Here is a 24,948-nt window from a genome sequence, read left to right as displayed (position 1 = left end):
AATAGGTCGATATGTACATGGATACCGTGTATGTGCAATTCTTAAAAACGCGGCAAGCAGTTTGCAATTCTCCACTTTCTCCCAATTTTGCACCTAATCTTCGTCATGATTAAGCACTTTTGTTCCATAAAAGTTCTAGCATAAGCGTAATTCGGCTAGTAGATTGTTGGAAAAAAATGTTGAGTAAAAAAAAAAAAAGCCTTTACTTCGTGAAAACAAAATGGCGTCCAAACAAAAACTAGCAGGTTGCTGTAGCAAGGTTGGTTGCCAAATTTTCGCCAAAAAATCGCTAATTTACCATAATCCAAAGATTAACCAATTTTGCATATAAACTGATCTTCAAATTACCAAAATGTTAATAGTCACCAAATTTAGTGCTACATAATAAAAGAACTTATAGCTACAAAACAGAAAAGTTGTTTCTGATGTAATATTTCATGAACTCTTCACTCGCAAAAAAGATATTTCGACATATTCATTCTTCAGTCGAGGCAGAGCCTCGTGTCTAACACTCGAGTATCCACCATTTATATTAAGTAGGAAAGAATTCAAACGTTAACCTGTCAAATATATATTTGTGAATGCATCATTAAAAAATATTCTTCCAAAATGTTAATTCACACTCTAGTAAAAATACAAACCGAAATGTCTGACGAGTGAAATTAAGTACTTTTTGCTGGTTTTTATTGAAATTAAGTTCCAAAAACCATTTCCAAAACACTTAGATATTTAAGCACTTGATGCCCTCGCTGGGATTTGAACCCGGATCTCTTGAATACATGCCAAATGTGCTACTGTTACAACACGAAGGTATGCAGAGAGGAGGGAGACGATACATTATATATTTTCCCTTTTAACCCTCTCAGCGTTACAAACAGATTTTTCCGTATTGAAAGATGGCTTTCTAGATCGTCTCACACGGATTATTTTGGCAGCTTTTGATGAATCCGAAAGAGTTTCAAACGATTTTTTCTGCCTTACATTTTCCATCTCGAAATCATTGACGACAAAATATTCTGTACTGTCGTTTCCTCTGACCTCCTGTCGCGCTTAATTGGTAGTGGGGAAACAGCGATAGTTAGAGAAAGATGGGATGGTCATAAATCAAAACATCAAATCCAGCCGTACCATCTGCCGACCTGAGGGCAATTTTCGTGCCGAAACTGGAAAATACTGGAAAGCCTTTAACGCAATCCTTTATGTATGTGAAAAATTTGCGAAGCAAAATTTCTTCTGCAAAAGTAGTTGTAATTTGCACGGAACTCATGAATAATTTTTAAAGAATTCGGCATCACCTAATGTACAAAAAATTTCTTTTAGCATAGAATAAATACTTAAACAGGTATCTATGACTGTAGAACAGAGAAATTTGATATAATTTTTGTTTTAGCTGAGCACATTCATTAAAAATACTGTATTTTTAAAAATTATTATAACAGTTCACACAAAGAGTTACTTCAATACATATTTTGAATAACTGTTCTGAAATAAAAATGAGATTTTTGAAAGAGTTCAAATCTTGTAATTCCGTTTCAAACTAATGTGTCATTTATATGTTTGTATCGAAATTCATTTAGTTGTGTGAATGTGAAGTATGGACATTTTATTATTGAAATATGAGGACAAGGTGCGTTTCCTTAAAGAAAAATTCATTTTACTCTTCTGATTTCTCGTTTAAAACGAACTACTAAGACACTTCCTTGGCATGATATGAAAGTTATTCGCAAATAATATTGTATTTGATTAGATCGCTTTTTGGCATTGATAAAATAAAGTAGTAAAAGTACATGAAATTGTATGATACATTTTTTACCCTAAGCAAATTACTTCCATTTTACTGAAAGTGTTAACGAATAAAAGGGTCCGGACGATATTTGACTATGAATATTTTACTATTATGAAGATGTGTTTATTTCCAAATTTCAAAACAGTTGGGACATAAAATTCTCAGCAGGTAAGAGTAAATAATTATGAAAAATAGTTGTTAGTAGAAACAACATATAAATAGCTTTTTATAAAATCGTCACAAACATTATACAAAGGTGGAAAAAATATGATGGTGATCTGGGTGATGCAAAAAATTTCGAAAAAGGAAATAAGAATTTCCGATTATTTGTCTATATCAAGATTTGAAATGACACAAGTAGATGCTCAGGCAAAGATAGACAACTTTAACTTTCATGGAGGACTTTGGGGAATGGGAAAACAATTTGTTATTTACGACTACAGTTAATTAAAACAAAGGAGGGCTGTCTCTGTAGGGGAAGGGATGCCTTCTTGGAATACTTTTTAAAGAAAACTGGCTTGTATTCACGTTACAAGTTGGAAAACTCAATTCCAGATCAAACTACTAGTGTTCAGTGACGTTACTGCTCGGCCCCTAGTGGACATTATTTATGACTAAGGACTGATGAGCTATGTTAAATTAGGTACTGATTACCCTTTATTTTTAAATTCATTAGTTAATACTTATGATTCTTTTACTAAAAGGCCAATTATAAGCATGTATTTCTTGAAATCAGTTTTCACATCTTATTAACATTTTATGTGCAGTTTTTATGGCATCCTTCCTTCACGTCCACTCAAATAATTTCACAGCCTAAGAACAAAATAGAATTATTTAAAATTTAATACCTATGCTTCGTTTGAAATATTTCTCTTTGGGTTGGTTTACTTGAAAAACACTCGAAGGCTATCTGCTAAAGGAGGGAGGCCTTCATGGAGAACTGTCTAAGAGAAAATGGCTTCTATACATGTTACACAATGGAAAATCACGAAAACGTCCATGCAGCCAGCCCGTTCACTGGGATTTGAGCCGAACTACTTGTGTTCAGCAATTTTACTGCTTGGCCGTTGGTGGGCGTATCACTTTTTGAGATAATTATCATAATATTATATGTTTTAATAGGCATCAATAACAATCAATGCTTACTATTGTGATTTACATTTCCAGTGATGTTAATCTCGTAATTAATACTCTTGGCTCTGTGCCTAAGAGCAGTAAAGCTTCAACTGAGAACTTTTTAAGCGGAACTGGCTCATATTTCCGTAATTAATACAAATGTGGTAACATTATTCTTGTCACTGTCAATGATACCAATCGTACGATTTGGTATTCACTTTCGGAGCAAAAATATATTGAGAAAGAAATCAATTTGGGGACAAATAAAAAAGAATTGATGAAATAAGTATTATAAAAAAGCAAAATTATTTTATATCTGGGTCATTTGTTACCATTTACTTTGTGTTTTAATATCTTTTCATATTTTGTAAAATGCGAAAAATTTGCGAAATTCATATTTTCTTTCAATTCTAAATATAATTTTCTTTCCCTGTTCTAAAAATGTATTCTTGATATTATAGAGTAACAAAAAAAAAAAAAAAAAAAAAAACAGTATTCACTAAATCAATGTGCAATTAATGTTAATTAAAGTGCATTTTGGCAATAGATTCCTGATAGTTGTAATGTACACATGCTTCAAAAAGATTGCACGACTAAACAATTTTTTCACCCTTCTGGGCAGAACCATGGTTCCAATTTCAAATAAATAAATAAAAATAAAATAGGCTTCAGCAAAACGACAGTTTTTTTACTCATTTTATTACAAATGTATGAAGCAAATTTCTTTTCGTTCTATAAAAGAAATAAATATGTCAGTGAATAATATGTTTTTCAGTGTGCTACTAGAATAAGAAATCCATACTCCTCTGACGCAAATTAACTGATATATATTTTTAATCAAAATTTTGCAGGAGAGATTTCAAATATTACTTTCAAGCACTAACTACACAGAAGTTGCATTTTTAAGTTTTTAAACACAGTTTTCGATCGTTTCAGCATCTTTTATAAGTGCTAGGAACCGTCTTATTTCTCCGAAGTTTCTTTATCAAGGTAAGAAACAACACATTCAATGGCACTTTTTTTTGCACAATCGCTTTGCAGACACTTAAATTTCACAAGTCTCTCATGCATTTGTAGACGAAATAGTCCATAACTGAAAGCCTAATTTTATTCAGTTAATTTCTTACATTAAAATCATAACAGCTTGTACTCTTTTTAAGATGTTCCTGGATAAATAGGCATAATTCTAAAATAGAAATGACAAAATCATTTGAGATATAATTTTTCCTTTTCAAAACAAACTATTTATTTCGCCAAAATATAATTGAAAATAATTTTAGAGCTACGAAATAAATTCAAGAAGATTTAATAATATAATAATAAATATTTTAAAATTCATTCAGTTGTATAAGAAAGTAAATAACAGCAGCACAACATTATAATGCATCATCATAATATCAGCTGAGAGCTGTAAAAAAGTTTCATTCCTACTAAATGGTTTATATAACTCTCATTTTATAAAAGCTCGAAAAAGGGAATATATATATATCATGTGCATTTGGTGAATTGATGTATTAAAGGCATTGTTATATGTGATATAAATATTTCCTTGTTATTTTATGAAATAACAAGCAAGTCTGAAGCCCATTCAAATACCCTGTAGAATTTTAACAAATTATTTTATAGGATACAAATATGCATATGTTTTTTATGAAATATGCAAACCTCATGCAAATATATTTCTGTTTTATTAAAATAAAAGATTATGCAATTAATTTTAATATAAATATATTACTCTACATAAAGAAATCTGCAGGCAGCATCTTTATTCCCATTATTTTTCTATTATTATCATCGAAAAAAATAACAACAGTCTTTTTCTTAAAATAAGCTAATTAGATTATTTAAAAATACGACCTGCGAAATTTTTTATCCTCCTTGCTTCAGTTTTTCTTATGAAAGTTACACACTTTCTTTAACTTGTAAGATCCATTTATTTTAAATACTTTTCTAAAACGTTTTATAAAAAATAAGAAAATAATGCTAGCGCAAAATATTTGGTTACAAAGATATGTAAAACTGGATTCAGTACCCAAAACAATAAATAAAAAATCAAAACAGATTCTATATTAGGCCGGGCATTTTGTTTCATTTACAGACACATACGTGTTTCAAGAGCATTTGGGCTAAAAATATTTAGAAACAGCATATCATTAGAATTTCCGATACACAGGCTCGCAGGCTGTAGACAAAAATGTTTTATTCCTTACAGTGTTGCCATTGCTCGCTTTGAAACTGTTGAGATTTTTAATCAAAAATCCGGTAAAGTTTTACAGAATATGAAATAGACAATAAAAACATATTCCAGATTCTAAATTCGGCCTTCTAAGTGTCCTTGTTCGGGTGGAGGACTATGTGATCCAAAATATGATGACTCTAGGTAAAGTTGTTTTTCCGCAATGCGAAAAACATACATACGTTCATGTAGATTCTCATTATTTAGTTTCTTTAAATAAATACAGGGCGATAATATTTGGTGGCAACAGTTTGAAAAGTGATTCGACGCAAAATGCCGTTTCGAAACTAATAGCCCTTCTGTACTAACACTCATTTAGATTTTAAAAAGGAATTATAAAATTAAAAACATTAAAATAAAATCCAGAAGCTTTCAGATTTTATATTACGCCCAAAGGGACTTTTTTTCACGCTTTGTGTGTTAACTTTATTTATTAAATACCAAGTTCTTTGCAATTAAAGCACATAAATTCCAATTCAACAACAATATCATAAAATATTTAAAAACAGGATATCTTTAGAATTTCCGATAAACAGTCTCGCACGCTGGAGATAAAAATATTTTATTCATCAGTGTTACCACTGCTCGCTTTTAAACTGTTGAGTTTCCTAATCAAAAATTCTTCAAAGTTTTACAAAATATGAAAGAGATAATAAAACAAATTCGAACTTAAAAATTCCAGTTTCCAGTGTGCATTATCGAGTGAAGGATTACGTTATTCTTAATTTGATGGCTCTAGGTACTGTATTTTTAATAATGCAAGACGTATATTCATGAATATTCTTAATGATTTAATTTCTTTAAATATACAGGACGATAATATTTGGTGGCAACAATTTAGAAGTTGCTTCACCGTTTATAGTGAAACGTTATAAAATGCTGTTTTGAGACTAGTAGCCCATCTGTCCTAGCGCCCGTTTGGGGTAAAAAAAAACTACGATTTTGAAAAATGAATTTGTAAATATATATATGATTATAAAATCCGTTCTTAAATTTTGCATATATTATGCACATATTTATTATAAAATTGAAGCATCTGGAGAAGATTTTCCTACAAAATTGTACTCACAGAAATGCATTCTTACATTTGGTTGAATGTCTTTCTCTTACAATACTGAGAAAAGTTTAGCTCTATTTCTAAAAACAGATCAAGTATTTTCAAATAGGTTGCATGTTAAAAAGAAGCGGTAATCTAAAACGACTAGAAGAAAGAACATGATATGCGCTGAAAATTAGAGGAGGGACGATAAGAATGAAAGGCAATGTGCGTGGTCATCCACATATTATATATGGTACCTTTGATGAAAAAGACTTCTTTCCCGCTATCCACGAGTCACAGTACCCCCTGGACCTATATAATTATTATCTTCCTTCTGTTCGTGTAACTGAGCTCCCACTGTAAAATTTAGAATGATGCGAAAGAAAATTCGAAGGTGCAATTTACTTTAAAAGTTTTCTAATATTGATATTACCTGCTAATTGGATTAAAATTAGCTAACTACAGAACACAAGAAATGTAGTAAGACTAGAATTCTCTAATTGCGAGTGTCGAGTTTAGTACTGTATGCGAATAAAAGTTTTGAATTGGTTTCGTCTAGTTGAATCTTGCTAATAGCCGAATGATAAAACACTTGCCGATAGTTTGATTTAGGTTCGAACATAAGTGAATGGGATGACTGCATCATAGGTGTTTCGTGCAAAGTCAGTTTCCCTTAGAAAGCCCTTCACGATGGCAGCCCTGGTGTGTTTGCAATAAATAGCTCTCCTATGTTCTGCAATATCCAAATAGTATAAACTATTTTTTATTGAAAATGAATAAATTACGCGTTTTGTTTTGTAAAAAAAAAAGTATCTTGTTGAATTTTAGTTTCTTAGAGGGAACAAGGAATAAAAGATTATATATTTCTAACTGAGCCAGCCAGCCATGCGAACAAAATTTAATTTTGCTTCTTTTAGTTGAAGTAGATAATTTCTAATATTCACACTTTGATCTTGTGTATTCTTGAACACATCAATATTCTTGAGAATAACCTAACTGAAAGAAGATGAATCTAATCATGATCAGATCTATACAATTTTATTTTAAAATTCGTAATCATTTGCATTTTTTTGAGCGCAAACATAATTTTTTTCTTTTCATATTTCAAAACTTTCACCATTTACACCCTTTAAAAATAACTGCATATTATTATACTGAAAAATGACATTTAAGAATGTATATAATTCTGGGAAATCTTAATTCATTATATCAAAAACCAAATTATAAATATGAATATTTATAAAACTATATGTTTCTGCATTAGGTAACTACACTGAAAGTAATACTGATAGAAAATGTTTAGTAAAACTATACATTGCCTCTATTTAACTATAATAGTTTGAAAAAAATATTTTAAATTTTCCAACTGCACGTACGAAACGTATATTCAATAAAACGCATAAAGAGCGTTGGCCCAACAGCGAACGAGCAATAAAGTCTCTGAACACTGATAATTCGGCTGAAAATTCGAGTTTTGGCGAACGAGCTCACTGCGTAGGCGTGTTCTTTGTTTTCCCCACGTGCAACGTGTATATGAGACAGTTTCCCTCAGAAATTCCTCCACGAAGACATCAATACCCTTAGGCAGGTAATGTTCGAGTGCTTTGCCATAGTCAAATAAAATTAAAAAAATAAGTAAGCATCATGAGCATTTGACTAGAGTCTCTGTTTAATTCTTTCTATATAAAGAGGAAGAAAAATAATTAAAGCGATAGAGATTAATAAAACCATAAGCATCAATCTGTCAAAATCCAATGTCTTTTTTCATTAATGCTCTTATAATTTTTCAACACAGGAATTTCTAAGAGCACCTGTTTATTTGCTCTTAGCCCCCCCCCAAATAAGTAGTGGAATAGTAAAATATACTGATATTTTCTTAGATTTTAAAGAAAACTATATCATTACGGCACAATTAATAAACTCGCGGCTTTCCTTACTCATGGCTATAAACAAAAGCAGAAAATTGCATGACAAAAACTTAGACGTCTGTAATTATGATTAGCAAATAAACAAGTTTTTTACTTCATGTTTAGTTAATTAGTTCTGTCATTATATCAAGTAAATTTTGAAATATTATTTATATCTGTGGCGTTAAATAATCTCTGGATCAAAAATACCCGAAGTTGCAAATAAAATAGTTCATCTGGATGATTCTCCGCAGGTGTAGGGGGTTAAAAAAAAACTGCTTAATGCTTTCGGTGGATACATTGACAGAAACCTTCCATGCTTTTTCAAGCAATTTATTGACAAAGCTGCTGATGCTTTACAAAACAATACCTTATCTCTTTCAAAACCTCCGGAGGGTTAAAGGGTGACTGGGGAATAGGGGGGCCAATCGCTAAATCCTGGTGGTGAAGAATCCTCCTCCTCCACCTCTTTTAGTTCGGGCACCATTGTAGAGACATTAGGCTATTTGATGCTGGAAACGTGAAAGATAAGCAACAGGATTTGAACCTGGACCTCTCAAATACATGTTGAGTATGCTACTGTTACACCACGAAGGCATGCAGAAAAGAGGGAAAATACCTTATATACTTTTAAGATCTGTACCAACCCTGCTACTATTTTGAAACATATCTTCCTTTTTGCTAAAGTTTTAGGTTAGATGTGAACAAATATGTGTTCCTGTTATTCGTTAGGAACTAAAATTTATTGTTAACTATATGAATACCATGGCTAAGAATGTCTCTCTACAATGTCTACTATAATTAAGATACAATAACACACTGAACAATCATCAATTTAGAAGTCAAACAACGATAAACAGCATTACATTTTCAAATAAATTTTGAAAATATAAAGCTGATTTTTGTTGTTTGACTTCTAAATTAATATTTTTTCTACTATTACAGTAGTAACTATTAACGTGTAGACTGAAATGCTTAGCACATTTATCTTCCTTTTCACTCTTCACTTTGTTTAAGCATTTTTAGCTTAGACAAGTATCATTTCCTATTATTTATTGTTCATTTTAAATACTACTGTTTCTTAATTTCTTTGATATATAATAATTTTCTGTTTTATTGTTGCTGTTTTTAAATGAGAGATACATAGCAGCTCAAGTCCTTAGTGTGGTTGACCCTATAATATGAATATTAACTTACTTTAAAACATGGTCCTTTATCATGTCTCTTCAAATTCTTTTTTGGTTAATTAATCTTTGGATTATGGTAACTTGGTGATTTTTTGACGAAAATTTGGTGACCAACCCTGCTACAGCAACCTGCTAGTTTTTGTTTGGACGCCATTTTGTTTTCATGAAGTAAAGGCATTTTTTTTTTACTCAACATTTTTTCCCAACAATCTACAAGCCGAATTACACTTATGCTACAACTTTTATGGAACAAAAGACCTTAATCATGACGAAGATTAGGTGCGAAATTGGAAGAAAGTGGAGAATCGCAAACTGCTTGCCACATTTTTAAGAATTGCACATACACGGTATCCATGTACACGTCGACCTATTTTCACTTAAAAAAAATCCCAGAATTGCACAAAAATGGCATTGCGCACACTCTTGACTTTATCCATGTACACTGCTAAAGTCCTAGCTAGTAACCTTTATCACCTTAGCAAAATGTCACCAAACTACCTGTTACCATATTCCAAAGATTAGCCTTTTTTTAGTTATCAGTTTTCTTTATACATTTATTACATGTTTCATTCAAGATTCCTACCGCCAAAATTTGATTTGGCTTTTTGTTTCTTTAAGTGCACCAAACTGGCCTATAAGCTAATCTCAGATCAGGAAATGGGTTGAAAAACTGGAAGACTTGGTAGCTATGCTTCATAAATTAAAGTTGAAGGGCAGGGAAGGTTTCAAGAAACTGAAAATGACTTAAAACTTTAGGGAAACATCAGGATCCTGTGTAGATAGGCCCATAAATGTATCTACCAGAGCAAAACAATGCATATCAGTATTACAGTAAATTTTTATGTCGAGTCATATAAAACATAATTAAAACCAAAAATTTAAATAAGAATTTGTATTTGAGAAGAGCTACAGAGAGAGTGTTAATGCATGACATTGTAAAATTTTGATCTAAGTTACGAAATACATTAATTTAACCCTTTAAGCGTGTAGTGTTTGCTCCTGCGCGTGCACTGATGACGAGGTGAGTTCGTCAAGCACGCTTAAAGGGTTAAAAGAGATCAAAGAGAATTAATAAAATGATTTTACCACAATTAATACTTCTTTGCAAAAAAAAAAAAAAAAAAAGGGGGGGGGAGGGGAGGAATATTACTGTAAACATAATTAGATTGAACTGAATAATGTTGTTGACCGAATTCTTGTTCTGGAGAACATACATAGGAGCCAATAAAAACATACATAAGAATTTTTGGTCTTTATATTCAAAGTTTTATTTTTAGTATTAACTTTCTGAAGCTGGCTGGTACAGCAGTTGTACCAGAAAAATGACCTTCCTTGACGCCGGCTATAGTACAACTGTTGTACCACCCATTCCCTCCCTATTTTAGAGAATCGTTTATCTGTAGATCTCAGGGTGGTCCATTGTCACTGCTCAGAATAGCCACTGGCTACCCATTATTTCCCTCTTCTTACTGGTTTGGCTACATTTTGGCAAAAACCATAGGTTTCGTTTCGTGCCAATATACTCGAAAATCAAATAGAGGCCATCTCTAACTTTTTTTAGTACTGACTTTAGCTATGATTAAAACGTCAGCGATTTTGCACACTGTTTAAGCTTACCAGATTTAATGCTTTTTAATCATAGCAAATAAGAATAGATTAAGGTTGATCTTTACAATATGGTAACTGGTAGTTTGGAGACTTTTGGAGGCGATAAAGGTTACTACCTGGGACTTTGGTAATAATGTGAGCAGTACTCAGTTCCGATTACGCATTATTTTGTGTGAGGGAAATGAGAGATCATGGGATATGTCATGTCACATTAATGGACGAATTACGGTTCTTGAATCGGAAAAGGGGGGAAATCGGGAAAAAATCTGGAAATTTTGTATTTGGTTTATTCTGTGTTGTGTGAAACAGTGTTCGTGAATTTTTGGATCCCATGGCCGTAACTAAAGAAAAGTTTATCGGACACGTAATCAAGATTCTGAAGAAGATTAGGTAAGTTAGTATTTTTAATTATTTGAGGATATTATTTTTATGCATTGTTCTAAATGTAAGGTGGAAGTAAAGGAATTTGGTATTATTGGGAAAATTGTTTTTAGATTAAAGTAATTAGGATTGTAAGGTAATTTTTATTAATTTAATGTATGTGCTCATTTATATTTTAAGTAGTGTTTTTGAATTTAATTATATTTTAATTAAATGATAGTTATTTTGTGAATTTTATGTTTGTAGGAATTTGGTATACGTTATCAGGTAATTTCATATATGTTCTTTTTACCGGGTTTAAAGATTGAGAAAATTGTCATGTATTTTCGTGAAATTTTTCTAATTTATGAGAAAAAAGCAGTGTACATGGATGTAGTGAAGAGTGTGCGCAATGCCATTTTTGTGCAATTCTGGGATGTTTTTTTAAGTAAAAATAAGTCGACGTGTACATGGTTTAGTAATATTTTAATTAAATGATAGTTATTTTGTGAATTTTATGTTTGTAGGAATTTGGTATACGTTTAAGTTGAAGTAAACGTGCATGGAAATAATTTAAATATTTGATACTAAGTATTTGTAATGCTTGCGGTATGAATTCGTTGGTGACGTGTATAATGTAATAGATGATTTAGAGGTAAAAGTTTTTGGATATTTTATTTATTTTATATGTGGAAATGTTCATATTTGGAAAGGGTAAATACTTTTACGCGATCAGGTAATTTCATATATGTTCTTTTTACCGGATTTAAAGATTGAGAAAATTGTCATGTATTTTCGTGAAATTTTTCTAATTTATGAGAAAAAAGCAGTGTACATGGATATAGTGAAGAGTGTGCGCAATGCCATTTTTGTGCAATTCTGGGATGTTTTTTTAAGTAAAAATAAGTCGGCGTGTACATGGTTTACGTGTATGTGTTATTTTGAAAAACGCGTAAGGAGTATGGTATTGTGCACTTTTTCCCAATTTTGCAGTGAATATTTGTCATGATTAAGCAGTTTTGTTTGATAAAATTTCTAGCATAAGTGTAATTCGGCTAGTAGATTGTGGGAAGAAGTGTTCAGTAGATAAAAAGAAAAGAAACATGTCTTTACTTCGTGAAGACAAAATGGCGGCGGGGGAAAAAAATAGAGGGTTGCTGTAGGAGAATTGGTTGCCAAATTTTCGCCAAAAAATCGCGAAGTTACCATAATGTAAAGATCAACCTAGATTAATTTTTTAGATTTAATACCCTTCTAGGAAATAGCTAAAACTGCTTTTATTGTTTACTTCCTTTTTATACTTATGAATAATAAGATTTTATTTTGACTTTTTTTTGGAGTGCATAAAACCCTTAAGAACTGTTAACTCTTCCAAAGTGCTTCTATTATATAGGCAATTTTGTCTGATTTATCAGGAGATAAATAAGAGACAATTGAATGCATAATAGTTTTTGTGATTTTCGTTCATTCAATGATTGCTTTCAATGATTTTCATTGATTGTAAATTAAATAAAGTCAATTTATCTTTAAACCCTCTTTTAAGATGAGATCTGCCAAAAAGTGTTTAAATATCAGTAAAGCTCACATTACTTCTAAATTGAATCAAAACATCATTTACATTGTATAAAATTTCAGCCAGTTTTATTTGCTGAAATTCTTATGCTCCTCAAGTAATCAAGGTAATTCAGACAAGTTAATAAAAAAAATCTTTAAAAAAGCTTGTTATTTTGTCTGTAATAAGGTGTATGTCAACTTACTATTACACGTATGACAATTAGGATTGGATTACAGAAAAGCATGCGAACGCTATCTGCTTAAGGGGATGGATGCTTTCGTGTAAACCTTTTTTAAGAGAAAATTGTTCGCATTTACGTTCCCGGTGGAAAACTCCACATGTAATCAACCCGTTCTTCGGGTTTGATTGGATTAATTTTGTTCGCTTACTGAATTACATCAAAGCACACAACAATTACCTGTATAAGGGGAGGGATGCCTTCGTGGAGGACTTTCTAAGGGAAGTTGGTTTGCATTTACATTACACAAAAACCATGAATCCAACCCTTTAGCCTGGATTCAAACCCGAGCGAACTACAAGTGTTCAGTCACCTTTACTGCTCTACTAAAGGGCCTGTAAAAAAAAAACTGATAAAGAAAAAGTATTGAAATAATCGGTTTAATTTACTAACCTATATTTCTCAATCGACAGTATATAAATTACGCATATGAGGGGATTATTTGTGATTAAATAAACTGTATTGCACTTTTCTCCACTATTTCATATTACGATGGAATTACTGCATTTCAAAGTTATTTCTCATAAATTAATTTTGCTTCATTTATGATTTTTTATATTTTCGAAGAAAAAATTTCACACTTTAAATAAAAAAATACACGAGAAGATACTTTATGCAAAATTTGGCATAAACGTTTTTCTTAATTTTGCTTTGAAAATATTCCAGGGTAATCGTTTTCATTACTGGAAGAAATATGAAAAACAGATTTACTACATTGTAAGTGTCAACACCCAGTATGTCCTTATTCTTTTGAAAACGTGAAAGATTACTCTTTCTAAAATAAATTAGAAAACATATTATGTGCAAATAGAATATTCGTTGAAAATGAAATAGGCTTCAACCTTTGGATATAATGATGGTTTTAGACGAAATTTCGGCTAATCTTTGGAATATGGTAACAGGTAATTTGGTGACATTTTGGTAGGCGATAAAGGTTACTGCCTAGGACTTTGGGAATAATGTGAGAAGTACTCAGTTCCAATTACGCATTATTTTGTGTGAGGGAAATGGTAGATCATGAGATATATCATGTGACATTTATGGACGAATTACAGTTCTTTAATCGGAAAAAGGGGGAAATTTGGAAATATATCTGCAGTAGTTTATAGCATTTTGTATTTAGCTTCATTGTGTGTTGTGTGAAAGAGTGTTGATTAATTTTTGGATTCTATGGCGCTATCTAAAGTGAATTCTAAACTTTTATTGCGTTTATCTGATAATCCAAAAGAATTGCTTGAATGGTGTACAAGTGTAGGATTAATTACGGATAAGTATGAATATCCAACATGTGGGAATGAAATGAGATTGTGTGAAAGGAAGGATATTACAGATAAGTTTGAATGGCCATGCAAGAAATCTGGTGAAAATGGACATTTTGTGAAACAGAGTGTAAGGAAGGGTATGTGGTTTGCTGAAAGTCGTTTGAGTATGGGTGAAATTTTATTAATTTCTTATTAGTGGGTGAATAGACTGCCAGTTGACGGTTTAATCTTAGTATCCGGTGCACACGGGATTTGGCTACTTTATGATGAGCAGTAAAAACGGGACATATACAATGAGTAGTTAAGGGGTCATTCAAAGAAAATATACAGTTAAACATAGTATGTACTATGTATATAGTATATATACTATGTGTGTATAGTATATATATATATAGACGTTCTTTAGATCATTTTTTGGTGTTGGCAATAATTTTCAAAGTCGCACCAAGGCTGCACCGTATACTAAGATTTTACCCCTGTTGACTACTGGATTATTGAATCTGTAAGAAAAGTTTATCCACCATGCAATCAAGATTGTGAAGAAGATTAGGCAAGTTAGTATTTTTAATCATTTGAGGATACTATTTTTATGTATGTAAGGTATAAGTTAATATGGCATTATTGGAAAATTGTTATTAGCAATGAATTAGTTTAAAGTAATTAGGATTGTAAGCTAATTTTTAATAATTTAATGTATGTGCTTATTTATATTTTAAGTAGTGTTTTTTAATTTAATGATCATGATTTTGTGAGTTATATGTTTGTAGTATTTTGGAATACGTTTGAGTAGAAGTAAATGTGCATGGAAAGAATTTAAATATTTGACACTAAGTATTTGGAACCATTTTTAATATTTGCATTATAAAATTGCAGGTAATGTTTATAACAGATAATTTAGAGGAAAAGTTTTTGGATATTTTATTTATTTTATACGTGCAAATGTTCATCCTTGGAAAGGGTATATACGTTTTTGCGATCAGGTAATTTCATATATGTCCTTTTTACCGAATTTAAAGATTCACAAAATTTTCCTGCATTTTCGTGAATTTTTTCTAATTTATGAGAAAAAAGCAGTGTACATGGATATAGTGAAGAGTGTGCACAATACCATTTTTGTGCAATTCTGGGATTTTTTTTAAGTAAAGATAAGTCGACGTGTATATGGTTTAATTATATTTTAATTAAATGATAGTTATTTTGTGAATTATATGTTTGTAGCAATTTGGAATACGTTTCAGTAGAAGTAAACGTGCATGGAAATAATTTAAATATTTGACACTAAGTATTTGAAACCATTTTTAATGTTTGCGTTATAAATTCGTAGGTGACGTTTACAATAGATAATTTAGAGGGAAAAGTTTTGGATATTTTATTTATTTTATACGTGGAAATGTTCATCCTTAAAAATGGTATACACTTTTTCGCAATCAGGTAATTTCATATATGTACTTTTTACCGAGTTTAAAAATTCACAAAATTTTTCTGCAAATTTTTCTAATTTATGAGAAGAAAACAGTGTACATGGATAAAGGCAAGAGTGTGCGCAATGCCATTTTTGTGCAATTCTGGGATGTTAAGTAAAAATAAGTTGACACGTACATGGTTACTGTGTATGTGCAATTCTGAAAAACACGGCAAGGAGTTTGCGATTCTGCACTTTTTTCCAGTCATGATTAAGCAGTTTTGTTCCATAGAATTTCTAGCATAAGTGTAATTCGGCTGGCAGATTGTTGGAAAAAAGTGTTGAGTAAATAAAAAGAAAAGAAACATGTCTTTACTTCGTGAAGACAAAATGGCGCTGAAAAAAAAGTAGAAGGTTGCTGTAGCAGAGTTGGTCGCCAAATTTTCGCCAAGTTACCATAATCCAAAGATCAACCGAAATTTCTACCTATGAAAAGAAATTGACGTATAATTAATTCTTCACGAACATTTAAAACTGTTCTGAAAAATACTTCTGATGATTGTATGTATAAATCACAGATTTTTTTTCTCTGCTAACATAAACAAAAGCCAATTTTACAAAGAAAAATTCTCATTGAAGATATACCTCCTTTGCCTGATAGTCTAATGTAATATTTGTTAAAGTTAAGTGATGAAACGCAACCAATGTATCTCGGATTTTCTTTGTTATATTATAATAACAAAATTATCGAAAAAAACAGATTTAAATCTCTGTTATTGTTATGTAAAACTTTAGTATTGCTATAAGTTCATCTCAAAATCTAATTGTATTGAATCTCATTCTAATCATCTAATGGTAATAAATATTATTATTTTTATTTCATTAAATTAGTCATTACCATCATTTTGTTAATGAAAATATGTTATTAAAAATCGCATTCCAGCCTATAGACTTACAAAGCTAGTTTGTATTTACTATATTTTGTAAAATTTTGTTCTCGTTTTCTAATTTCTAATACGAAATATAAATGAAGAGTGAAAACGAAGTTAAAAAATTCACAAATTATTTACGAGATTGATCAGAAATAGTGAGTGAAATATAATCATTGCATACATTTTGTTCTAAATAAATAGTTCACTGGATATGCATCCAGTACTGCATATTTATTTGGAACTTCATTTAAATGAAAGCAAAATAATCATCGAAAAAAACCCAAATCTAGCAACCCATCTACTATAGGACAGCGTCCGACAAACATGTAAATTTTACTGCACCTATGGAGGGGAACTAACGACATTTCTCATTAGGAAATTGTCAAAGAGGGGTCAAAACTGTTTCGGATCGCGCCGGTCTGAAGGCTATATTATGAGAATTTCGGTCCGGTTTTAGAAGGTTAAAAAAAATAAAAAATTTGATTTTCCTTATTATTATATCAACATAAATAATTAAAATTGAATAAAATATATAGGAGACAAGTTAAATAAATATTAATGACATAAAATTAAAAAATAAATTAAAATAATGAATGGGGCTACGGGTAGAATTGTGATTTCACTCTAAAACAGAAGCATATTAGATGAACTCTGGCTGAATTAACAGCAAATTAAATCTACATATACTACCTACTAAAAAGCGCTATAAAGTTACAGTCAACTACGTAACAATACGAATAGTGCTATACCTCTATAATACACAGCTGATGAAAATTAAATTAAACGTAATGAAGGTACAAATTAAACAAACATTTAAACTTGCGCCATCTATTTTGAGTGAAAATAAGGTTCTTAATGAGTATTGCCAAACCATTAAAGCAAATAACAGGAGTGTCATCTGCATTTAGATATTAAGAATTTGAGGCTTCGTAGAAGCATCCCGTTTTACTCCGCATCTTGCTAACCTTTTATTTGATACTTTTCAGCACGTAGCAAATGTTGCGATTTTTCGAGACTGAAAAGAAAAAAAAAAAAAAAAAAAATCCAGATTCGATTTAACAACGTGAAGTTAGCCGCAGCCAGTCTGACTGGATGTTGACCGTGTAGGACGTATGGACTGAGGATTCATTTAGACTGAATTTGCGTAACATTATCGTGTAATAACCATCATGAATAGGTTTCGTAATAATTTAATAACATTTGATATTAGTCGAGTAAATCAATATCAGTTAACTTAAAGCTCACTGCCCAATATTCTACAAACAAAAAGGCCTTTTGCTTTAAAAGTCATAGAAATTTAAACATTCATGACGTACTACCAAATCAAAAACAAATATACAATACATACTAGTGTGCCTCATGCTTTCTGAAATTACATGCAGGATTCCCAGGGTGAGCACCTTATTTATTTATGATATAATGTTTCTCCTTGACTTCTTGTATTGGCAACAATGTGTTTTGTATATTTTTGCTCGTAGTTAAGTTTGAGTTTATAATATGTTTATGGTGTAAGGAAATGAATGTTTCTTATTTTAAATATGAAGTGTGAATTGTAATTCTTTCATTTGTTTTCAAAATTTTTTTTTGAAGTGTTTGTTTGATTTGATTTCTTTAGAAAGATTCACGTTCATTTTTCGATGGGGTTTATATTTTTCACATTGGGTATGAAAATAGTTTTTTCTTCTTTTATACTCGTGGTTTCTATAGCATTTGATTTAAAATAATAGTTATGCATTTATAAGCATAGAAGTATTTTTACTATCTTACTTTTTTCATTATTTTAATTTTTCTGTAAAGTTTAAATTAATTAAATATTATTTTTTGTACTTCGCATGAAATCTTGAAATATAAACATATGGTATTATTTCATTTTTTTAAGTGATACTTAATTTCAAAAATGTGTATTCATGTAATAACATTATTACGTTACTGTGTTTATAAACTTATAAGTTACAAAGAAAATACTGCAAGAAAACTTATGCTAAAGATAAAAAAAAAAAATGTGCAATTTGAAAGAATAATATTATATTGTTTTAAAATATATTGTTAAAAGTTGAATAGAGACATGTGTAAACGGTTAATCTTTGGATTATGGTAACTTGTCGATTTTTTGGCAAATATTTGGCGACCAACCCTGCTACAGCAACCTGCTAGTTTTTGTTTGGATGCCGTTTTGTTTTCACGAAGTAAAGGCATTTTTTTTTTAATTTTTTGTTTTTACTCAACATTTGGTAAAATCCTAGTATACGGTGCAGCCTTGGCGCTTTTTTGAAAATTATCGCCAACACCAAAAATGACCCAGAGAACGTCTATGTATATACTATACACTATATACTATCCCTATATGCAAAGTATATTCTATGTATAACTATATATATTCATTGAATGACCCGTTTACTACTCATCGTATATGTCCTGTTTTTACTGCTCATTATAAAAGTCGCCAAAAGTAGCCAAATCCCATGTGCACCGGATACTAGGATTAAACCCAACATTTTTTTCCAACAATTTGCTAGCCGAATTATGCTTATGCTAGAACTTTTGTGGAACAAAAGTGCTTATTCATGACGAAGATTAGTTGCAAAATTGGGACAAAGTGCAGAATCGCCCACTGCTTGCCGCGTTTTTAAGAATTGCACATACACAATATCATCCATGTACACGTCGACCTATTTTCACTTAAAAAAACATCCCAGAATTGCACGAAAATGGCTTTGCGCACACTCTTTACTTAATCAATGTATACAGCTAAAATCCTAGCTAGTAACCTTTGTCGCCTTACCAAAACGTCGCCAAACTACCTGTTACCATATTCCAAAGATCAGCCAAAAAAATGTGCAATTTGAAAGAATAATATTATATTGTTTTAAAATATATTGTTAAAAGTTGAATAGAGACATGTGTAAACGGTTAATCTTTGGATTATGGTAACTTGTCGATTTTTTGGCAAATATTTGGCGACCAACCCTGCTACAGCAACCTGCTAGTTTTTGTTTGGATGCCGTTTTGTTTTCACGAAGTAAAGGCATTTTTTTTTTTTTATTTTTTGTTTTTACTCAGCATTTGGTAAAATCCTAGTATAAGGTGCAGCCTTGGCGCTTTTTTGAAAATTATCGCCAACACCAAAAATGACCCAGAGAACGTCTATGTATATACTATACACTATATACTATCCCTATATGCAAGGTATATTCTATGTATAACTATATATATTCATTGAATGACCCGTTTACTACTCATCGTATATGTCCTGTTTTTACTGCTTATTATAAAAGTCGCCAAAAGTAGCCAAATCCCATGTGCACCGGATACTAGGATTAAACCCAACAATTTGCTAGCCGAATTATGCTTATGCTAGAACTTTTGTGGAACAAAAGTGCTTATTCATGACGAAGATTAGTTGCAAAATTGGGACAAAGTGCAGAATCGCCCACTGCTTGCCGCATTTTTAAGAATTGCACATACACAATATCATCCATGTACAGGTCGACCTATTTTCACTTAAAAAAAATCTGAGAATTGCACAAAAATGGCATTGCGCACACTCTTTACTTAATCAATGTATACTGCTAAAATCCTAGGTAGTAACCTTTATTGCCTTACCAAAATGTCGCCAAACTACCTGTTACCATATTCCAAAGATTAGCCATGTAAACAAGTACCTTATTCATACTGATGTAGTCAGAGAATTTTCCAAACAATCATTTTACACCTCTAACCGATTTATGTATAGATAATCAGGAAACATAGATAATTGCAAAACAGTTTCACTAAAATTTTAATTAATGCCTAGTTACAATAGAAATGAGGGTTGATCTTTACATTATGGTAACTTGGCGATTTTTTGGCGAAAATTTGGCAACCAACTCTCCTACAGCAACCCTCTATTTTTTTTCCCCGCCGCCATTTTGTCTTCACGAAGTAAAGACATGTTTCTTTTCTTTTTATCTACTGAACGCTTCTTCCAACAATCTACTAGCCGAATTACACTTATGCTAGAAATTTTATCAAACAAAACTGTTTAATCATGACAAATATTCACTGCAAAATTGAGAAAAAGTGCACAATACCATACTCCTTACGCGTTTTTCAAAATAACACATACACATAAACTATGTACACGCCGACTTATTTTTACTTAAAAAAACATCCCAGAATTGCACAAAAATGGCATTGCGCACACTCTTCACTATATCCATGTACACTGCTTTTTTCTCATAAATTAGAAAAATTTCACGAAAATACATGACAATTTTCTCAATCTTTAAACCCGGTAACAAGAACATATATGAAATTACCTGATCGCGAAAAAGTATTTACCCTTTCCAAATATGAACATTTCCACATATAAAATAAATAAAATATCCAAAAACTTTTACCTCTAAATCATCTATTACATTATACACGTCACCAACGAATTCATACCGCAAGCATTACAAATACTTAGTATCAAATATTTAAATTATTTCCATGCACGTTTACTTCAACTTAAACGTATACCAAATTCCTACAATCATAAAATTCACAAAATAACTATCATTTAATTAAAATATCACTAAACCATGTACACGTCGACTTATTTTTACTTAAAAAAACATCCCAGAATTGCACAAAAATGGCATTGCGCACACTCTTCACTATATCCAGGTACACTGCTTTTTTCTCATAAATTAGAAACATTTCACGAAAGTACATGACAATTTTCTCAATCTTTAAACCCGGTAAAAAGAACATATATGAAATTACCTGATCGCGAAAAAGTATTTACCCTTTCCAAATATGAACATTTCCACATATAAAATAAATAAAATATCCAAAAACTTTTACCTCTAAATCATCTATTATATTATAAACGTCACCAACGAATTCATACCGCAACCATTACAAATACTTAGTGTCAGATATTTAAATTATTTCCATGCACGTTTACTTCAACTAAAACGTATACCAAATTCCTACAAACATAAAATTCACAAAATAACTATCATTTCATTAAAATATAATTAAATTCAAAAACACTACTTAAAATATAAATGAGCACATACATTAAATTAATAAAAATTACCTTACAATCCTAATTACTTTAAACCAGTCACCAGTCAAAAGCTATATAAACCCTGCTGGTATGCGGAGAGTTAGTTACAAGTGTGCTTCATCTAGCGAGCAGTACGGAGTCGATCGAGTTGATAGCCAGGCAACGAGTGACGAGTGGGTCGTCGAGTGCACCAAAGGAGTCTGTTAGTGTATCGTGGTTAGGGCATTGTCGAGAGAGCATGTTGAGCTCCGGGAATGGCTGAACCGAAGAGTTGGGAGCCGTGCTCTGTGTGTCGTCGAGTGCATCGCGCGTTTTAGCGTAGAGAGTCGAGAGTACGTGGAGTTCCGAGAATGACCAAGCAGTGTCGGGTTCTTTGCAGGAAGCTATCTCCACCGTTATTGCCTGACAGTGCTGTGCTGCTGATTGTTCCAGCGTGTTTATAGTAGATCTTCGACGACTGTAAAAAGTGTTATTGGAGCTGTCCTGATTAATATTGGCTAAATAAAGTGTGTTTCGATAGTTCATCAAATGTCATCGTTATTCACTCCAAATCTACGAACACCGAATGTACGTGAAGGAGGAAATTAACATAAGACAGACAGTATCCAACACACACAAGCCCTTACCAAAATCCGACACACACACGTTCCATATTTTTCCTATGATTCAAATTCACCGCAACCAATTGCATCATAATAGGGTTTCCATAGCATTCAATTACTCAGGTTGCCATAAATGAGACAAAAACTTGGCGATAAATGAAACAACAACTTAGCGATAATCCAAGGGGCACCTTTAAATCTAATCTAACCAAAACTTCTTTATCCTAGCAATAAGAATCACTGAATCAGAAGTTTTTCATATTTTTCATGAACAGATCTGAGCATAGTTTTGGACATTTTACTCTTCTAAAGTAATTTTTTTAAGATTTTGTTATGCCAGCAGATAGAACTTGTAGAGTCATTAGGTTGTTTTAAATGTGGGAAATGTGAAAAATGCCCTCGCCGGGACTCAAATCTGGACCTCTTTAATACGCATCAAGTTGGCTAACCATTATACCACAAAGGCAGGCTGAAAGGAGGGACAGAATACCTTATACATTCCCCCTTTTAAAAGGCGGCTGGGAATTAGGGGAACCCAGTCGCCAAACCCTGGTGGTGAAGAATCATCATCCACCACCTTTTAGTTTAGGTGCCACTGTAGAACTATTAGGTTATTTTAAAGCAGGGAAAGGTGAAAATTGTGCAATGCCCTTGCCGTGACTCGAACCTGGACCTTTCGATTGTGCACAATCTGCTAATGATTATGCCACAAAGGTATGCAGAAAGGAGGGACAGAATACCTTATAAACTTAATGGGGGATTTAATACACATGTACCTGAATATAAGTTTTTATTAAATATTTTGGGGGAATATATTTGTTAAATTGTAAAGAGATCATATGTAAGTGCATTAACTTGTATTCCTGCTGTGTAATTAAAGCATAGACTGCCTTATTCGAATTCAGAATGATGAAGCGTAAAGTAAGAATTCTGCTTTTTGTTGTTAATATCAAAATTCAATTGAAATATATTATTCTATATACTGAAAGATAATCAGGTGATGTATTTGACATAATAGTTAATTGATTTCGGCTAAAAGAGAAAAAAAGAAAAAAAAAATTAAGGTCTCTTTTTTAAATATCTTCACTGTCAACTCTGTGATTTAATAAATATTTAACATCAAGAATTCAATAAATTTATCCTGTTAAGTTATATTCAGTTTTTTTTTTTTTTTTAAACTTTAAATGAAAATGAGGTATAGCCTGATATGGAATATGAATGATTTTTAAGTCCCCAAAAGCGCAATTTACAATAATCATTCAAATTTTGAAGAGGCTATGTGGGTATTTTTAAATCTTCATCTTTTATTTCCAGTTTTTATAGGATTGAAAAATATTGAAAATCTCTTCTTGACAATGAAGATTTAAACAAGCCTAGTTTAACTTAAAGGCCTGAAAGAATTATCTGAACCTGAATAATAATGACATCTTTACCTCATAGATGGCTCAGGACATCATTCAATTTGCAAGTAAGTCCACCAAATGGAAAATATGGTTCTTACTCTTCAATTTATAACTCAAAAATTCATCATCATCTATAAGGTGTTGATTTATTTTTGAGTCGAACAACTGAACAAATTTGTATAAATGTGCATTCCTAGACAAATATTTGAATTTGCTATGCAAGAGGAATTGTTTGCAAGAGGAATTGCTAACAAAGTTTGCCCTTTAGGATAATGAGCTCGGTAAAAGTATAGTTTAGGGTACCCCTTGGCGAAACTTGGCGATTTTTGGCGGTACATGGATACCGATTTTTGTGCAATTCTTTGACTCGTTATTTTGGTTTGCGAAGCGATTTTTGGCATAAAAATCGCCGCTACAGAAAGCCAAAATAACAAGACAAACAATTGCACAAACTCGGTATCCATGTACACATCGACTCATTTTCACTTAAAAAAAAATTCTCCAAATTGCACAAAAATGGCATTACGCACACTTTTGACTTTAGCCGTTGACCTATTTTTACTTAAAAAAAAATCCCAGAATTGCACAAAAAATGGCATTGCGCACTCTTTTAACTTTAGCCATGTACACGTCAACCTATTTTCACTTAAAAAAAAAATCCCAGAATTGCACAAACTTGCGTTCCACACTCCCTTTACATTGTCCATGTACGCATCAATATATTTTCACTTAAAAAGTCAAAGGAGCACCAAATTCTACAATATAGGCAAACAAAAAATACATAATCTCAATAAAATACATTTTAAACCAAACAATAAAATAACATAAAAAAAGAAAAAACATGCTATACATTTAAGCACTACCAAAAGCAAATATTCACTTACCATGATTTTCGAGTTCGCTTCGTACATCCAGAGCCACGTAAAAATCAAAATATCAATCATACTCAAATGACTTTTTTCAAACCAGGTACTTCTTCTGATCGAACCCTTCACATAGTGACCATCTGAACCTTTCTTCCTAGAAACCCATTCAAATCCATCTAAATGGTTTTTACGTTCGACTAGACGCATATCCTTCCTACATACAGGACACTTATAATGGCTACTAAGTAAACCTTCATTTACACACCAGTCAATTAAAGCTCTTACAGCCTTTCGCTCCAAATCGTATAGAAACTTCAAATTAATCTTACTACATTCTGCCATTCTACCGTCTAAAGAATCAAACTAACACTTAATTCTACCGTCTAAGAATTCTACTACAATTCTACCATCTAA

General features: G+C 31.6%; 2 protein-coding genes across 5 annotated transcripts in view; one reads left to right on the top strand and one right to left on the bottom strand.

Annotated features, from left to right (window-relative positions):
• The window catches only part of LOC118197184 (serine/threonine-protein phosphatase PGAM5, mitochondrial-like), a 74,672-nt gene extending 57,125 nt beyond the window's left edge, over positions 1-17,547 (bottom strand). Inside the window, exon 1 of one of the 3 annotated variants that reach the window (XM_085807420.1) lies at positions 17,500-17,547. In XM_085807420.1, the coding sequence (XP_085663546.1) occupies positions 17,500-17,532 (33 nt within the window). In that variant the 5' untranslated portion in view covers positions 17,533-17,547. Of the gene's footprint in view, positions 1-13,212; positions 13,347-17,377 lie in introns of those variants that run through there. The other 2 variants (XM_085807421.1, XM_085807422.1) reach the window with 2 other exon arrangements.
• A 200-nt stretch (positions 17,548-17,747) lies between these two features.
• Positions 17,748-24,948, top strand: part of Tmtc4 (Transmembrane O-mannosyltransferase targeting cadherins 4) — a 199,068-nt gene continuing 191,867 nt past the window's right edge. The window contains exons 1-2 of one of the 2 annotated variants that reach the window (XM_035354750.2): positions 17,748-18,020; positions 23,580-23,733. The gene's annotated coding sequence lies outside the window, so the exon portion shown is untranslated. Of the gene's footprint in view, positions 18,021-18,116; positions 18,291-23,579; positions 23,734-24,948 lie in introns of those variants that run through there. The other variant, XM_035354749.2, reaches the window with a different exon arrangement.

Source organism: Stegodyphus dumicola, chromosome X1 (genome assembly GCF_044657685.1).
Source record: "Stegodyphus dumicola isolate Sdum_Otavi_A_Nest chromosome X1, ASM4465768v1".
Lineage (NCBI taxonomy): Eukaryota > Metazoa > Arthropoda > Arachnida > Araneae > Eresidae > Stegodyphus > Stegodyphus dumicola.
This window is presented reverse-complemented; position numbering and strand designations above follow the sequence as displayed.